This window comes from Peromyscus leucopus, chromosome 9, assembly GCF_004664715.2.
Source record: "Peromyscus leucopus breed LL Stock chromosome 9, UCI_PerLeu_2.1, whole genome shotgun sequence".
Lineage (NCBI taxonomy): Eukaryota > Metazoa > Chordata > Mammalia > Rodentia > Cricetidae > Peromyscus > Peromyscus leucopus.
Window position 1 is genome coordinate 52,726,340 of NC_051070.1, and position 3,766 is coordinate 52,730,105.

At 58.2% G+C, this 3,766-nt stretch overlaps 1 protein-coding gene across 4 annotated transcripts; it reads right to left on the reverse strand.

The window, feature by feature from the left end:
• Positions 1-474: 474 nt before the first annotated feature.
• On the reverse strand, positions 475-3,502 carry Reep4 (receptor accessory protein 4). Of its 4 annotated transcripts, XM_028877606.2 has the most exons (8): positions 3,414-3,502; positions 2,595-2,667; positions 2,139-2,215; positions 1,925-2,045; positions 1,377-1,490; positions 1,109-1,244; positions 816-970; positions 475-723 (listed from the first exon to the last, which is right to left on the reverse strand). In XM_028877606.2, the coding sequence occupies exons 1-8, from the start codon at positions 3,443-3,445 to the stop codon at positions 658-660; spliced, it is 774 nt and encodes a 257-aa protein (XP_028733439.1). In that variant the 5' UTR covers positions 3,446-3,502; the 3' UTR covers positions 475-657. The 4 variants fall into 4 exon arrangements, with proteins under 4 accessions (XP_028733439.1, XP_028733437.1, XP_028733438.1 ...); XM_028877604.2 differs by having other exon boundaries at positions 1,925-2,215; XM_028877605.2 differs by having other exon boundaries at positions 2,595-3,449.
• Positions 3,503-3,766: the final 264 nt, after the last annotated feature.

A 3,766-nucleotide genomic window follows, 5' to 3' on the forward strand; every position in this document is an offset into this window, starting at 1 on the left:
CTTTTTCTTTTCTTTTTTTTTTTTTTTTTTGAGACATGGTCAACTCAGAGATACCCGCCGCCCCCCCTCCAATGTTGGGATCAAAGGCTCCAGCCTGACTCCTTGCTGTTGTGACTGTTTAATGGTGGCCTCCCCTTCCAAGCACAGAGGTCTGGAAGTCTTTCCCTTCACCCTTCTGCCAGAGCCTGCAGTGGGCTGCTAGTTACAATATGAGAGGTGAGCAGTGAAGAGACAGATCCGGGAAGCCAAACACCGTCAGGTATTTATTTATAAAAATATTCACAAGCCTGACCTCACTCACCAACGTGAACACACACAGCTAGAACACACGCACACCAGGCCTTAGAAAAGGCTGTCAAGTACTCTGAAGTAGAAGGAATGAACAAACAGGTTGGACTTTGGATTTCATCTGTGAGGACTAGTGGGGCTCTGGTCCCGTGTCTGGAAAGGGAAAAGGCTGAAGAAGGCAATAAATAGGCCCCTGGGCTTGGCCTGCTTTGGTATACTGTAGGTGCATCCCCATGCCGGGTACCACACCATGTGTGCCCCCCCCCCTTAGGCAGCTGCAGAAGCCAGAAGGGGCGGAGCCCAGGCAACCGGTGTAGCAGCAAAAGGTCCCCTGCTGGCTCAAGAGGTAAGATGGCCTGACTGCAGAATCTAGCTGTCCATGTACGAGGGCATTGTCTTTTTCCGGGTTCGGACCTTCAGGGAGCGCGAGGTGCCCTTGGGGAGAGAAAGCCAATCAATACACCGTGAACGGTGTGAGCGCGGCAGCTCAACCGACGTCCCTCACACGGCCCTTCCAACACACTGACCTCTCGCACCAATGGCTTCCTCTTGACCACCCGAAGGCTTTGGCTGCGGCTCAGAGGCTTCTCTCGGGACCGGACAGGTGGCTGGGGGACGACCTCATTGTCTGACCAACACTCATCCTCTGTGTCACTATCTCGCAGGCCACCCGGCCGGTACCCTGTGGAAGAAGGGCCAGCGGGAGGACAAAGCTGAACATTTCCACAAGCCTGGGGCCGGCCACTCCCACTCACTGTCCCTCCAGCCCTCAGAGAGGCAGACCTTCTTCAGGTCAGCTCTGGTTTCTTTTTCCGCTTACCAATGGGGGGCCTGCGTCGGGGCACCTGGTCTTCCAGGTAGAGGGGATCTTGGTAGGTGGGAGCAGAGGTGTCCGGGATAGAGCGGAGGTCCTGCATGGAGAAGCTCCGTAGCCTTCCAGCCAGAGCACCCTGACTCTAGGAGGTGAGAACGGGAGGCACTGTGTTAACTGCAGAAGAGGGCTTACGGGCGGATGGGCTCAGCTAATCACTGGGGCACAAGATTCAGCACTGAACTGGCTCAATGGTGAGCCTTGGGGCCCAAAGCACCTTGGTAGCAGCCTGCACAGCAGCTGAGGCGGCGATGTTGAGGCCCCGCTTCCCGAAACTGAGCACGGTCTCGTAGCTGCGTTCCTTGGCTTGCACAATGCACGCATCGATCTCCTGCAGACCCAGGGTGGAGAGAGAGCTCAGATCAACCAAGGAACCATTTCCTCGCAGACCCCAAGAAGCCACTGGCTGTCCCGATCCCCAGCCCACTCCTACCTAGGGCCCAGGAGCTACAGACACAGGCTCAGAACCAAAACTAAGAGCAGGGTTCCCCACCCACCCACCTGCCCACCCACTCCACACCTCAGTGAGTGTCCCCTCCATGTTTCCATGCCCACATCAACTTCCTGCTGGCACGTCACACCCCTAAAGTTCATTCCTATGTATCATCCAGGTAGGGGAGGAAAGCCAACCCCTTGCCCAGTCCCACAGCAAAATTGAAGTGGGACAGGAAACTGGACCCGGGCATCTCAGGCTCCCTGAACCTGAGACACAGGGCTCTCCCGACACCCCCTTCTGTGTTAATCCTCCATCTCCCCCAGGGGTACCTTCTCATGGCGGGATAGGGACGGGTGGACAAACTTTCTGTAAAGCAGGCTGGCCCCCTTGGTATAAGGCGAGAGCAGCCACAGCACGAAGGCCATCTTGATCTCATAGTAAAAAGGGAACCTGGGGGAGCAGGAGAGGAGTGTGTGTGTGAGCCAGGAGCCAGGTAGTGGGGTAGGCCTCCCAACCCACGGCCTGCCGATCCTCGTGCCCAACCAGGAAATGAAGACGTCCGTGAAGGTCTCTGTGGCCATGAAGATGGCAAAGACAATCCAGTACATCATCCACCGGACCTGTGGGTCAGAGTGCACAGAGCTCAGCTTGGGAGCCAGAGGTGCCAAGGCCCGCCCCCGGCTGGCCCAGCCCAGAGATTCCTGAGAGCCTGTCCCACCACATTGCTGCATGTCCCCGTGTCTGCTTAGGCAGACCCTGAGAAACTGCCTTTCATTCCAGTGCCCACCCCAGCATGCTTCACCCACAAGATCCTCCACGCGCATGCTAATGGCTCACCCTCCTTCCACTCTACCCAAGATCGGCCACACCACCGAGCCCCTGGAGTCTTCAAGGCCCGTTCAGGCCCTCCCATATCACCAAGTCTTGCCAACCCCTTCCAGACGACTCCTCAAGGTTACTCCCATTAGCTAAGCTTTCCCACCAACCCTTTACACTCACATATTCTCGAATGTTCTTGCTCTTCACAGCCTTGTAGGAAGCATATGCAGGATACAGCATCCCAAATAAGAGCCTGGAACAGCAGCCATAGGAAGTGTGAGGGGGCACCATGCCCCCCCCTCTCCCTGCCAGGTGGCTGATTCCCCCAACCTGGATGCGTGGTGGCAGTGCCTGCCCTGTTTTTCCCGCTTGGCTTGCACAACCCAAGGTGCCTGAGTCAGTGCCCTGGAGGCTGCCTCCCCACCCGGCTGTTTACAAACATCCCAAGCCTGCTCGGGCCTGCACTGGTGGCCCATGGGTACAGGACAGGCTGAGAACACACAACAAGGCCGGTGAGAGCACCAAGCTGTCCCCTCCCACTCCACGCAATCAGGCCCAGGGCCACCGGGATGCAGCCAGAGACATTGGAACCAGGTGTCGGACTATCCAAAAGTGAGGGGTAGACTTCGGAGGCTGAAGCTAGGGGTGGTGGGTCATGGGGCTGCTCAGATGGGAGGGCGGCACCTGGATTCTCCGCCCACAGCAGTGCCTATCACCTTCTCACTGGGCTGCGGGTGGCAAGGCCTGAGCCCTGCCTGCACCTGTCTGCAGTGTGTGCGCATGTAGGAAGGGTCCCCAATCAGCCTAGAAGGATGCCGGTTGGGAGCAAGGCATTCAGTGACCAGGTCCCACTTCAGAGCTCCAGGACCGTTAAGCGTGTGTTAGGAAAGGGCTGAGGGAGTTCAGAAAATCCTCTTCTTTACCAAACGTTCCCAGTTTCCATCCCAAAGGCAGGCTGGCACCAGGGATCAGAGGGGGTCTCACAGGGTTCATACTCACACCACCAGGCGACAGATCATCCAGGACACCATCCTGACAGCCTTGGAGATGATCCCAAGAGACAACCGGAGGGACGGTCACCCAGGAGCTGGGGCAAGGGGCCGAGTGGCGCTGCAGTACACCTGTCCCTCGGTGCAGGCAGAGACCACCACCCCTGACTCCTACCCCACAGTGCGAGGAGCCTGGAGAACCCGGAACCAGTGGACGTGGGGCCTTGAAGAGGAAACCGACTTGGCAGCGGGGAGGGCGGGCGCGTTCCTCCGCTCCGCGCCGCGGAATCAGTCCGACAGTTCCTGCCGCGGAGAACCGCGCGCTCGCCTGTGGAGGGCGCCGCTGCTAGTCCCGGGTCAGGG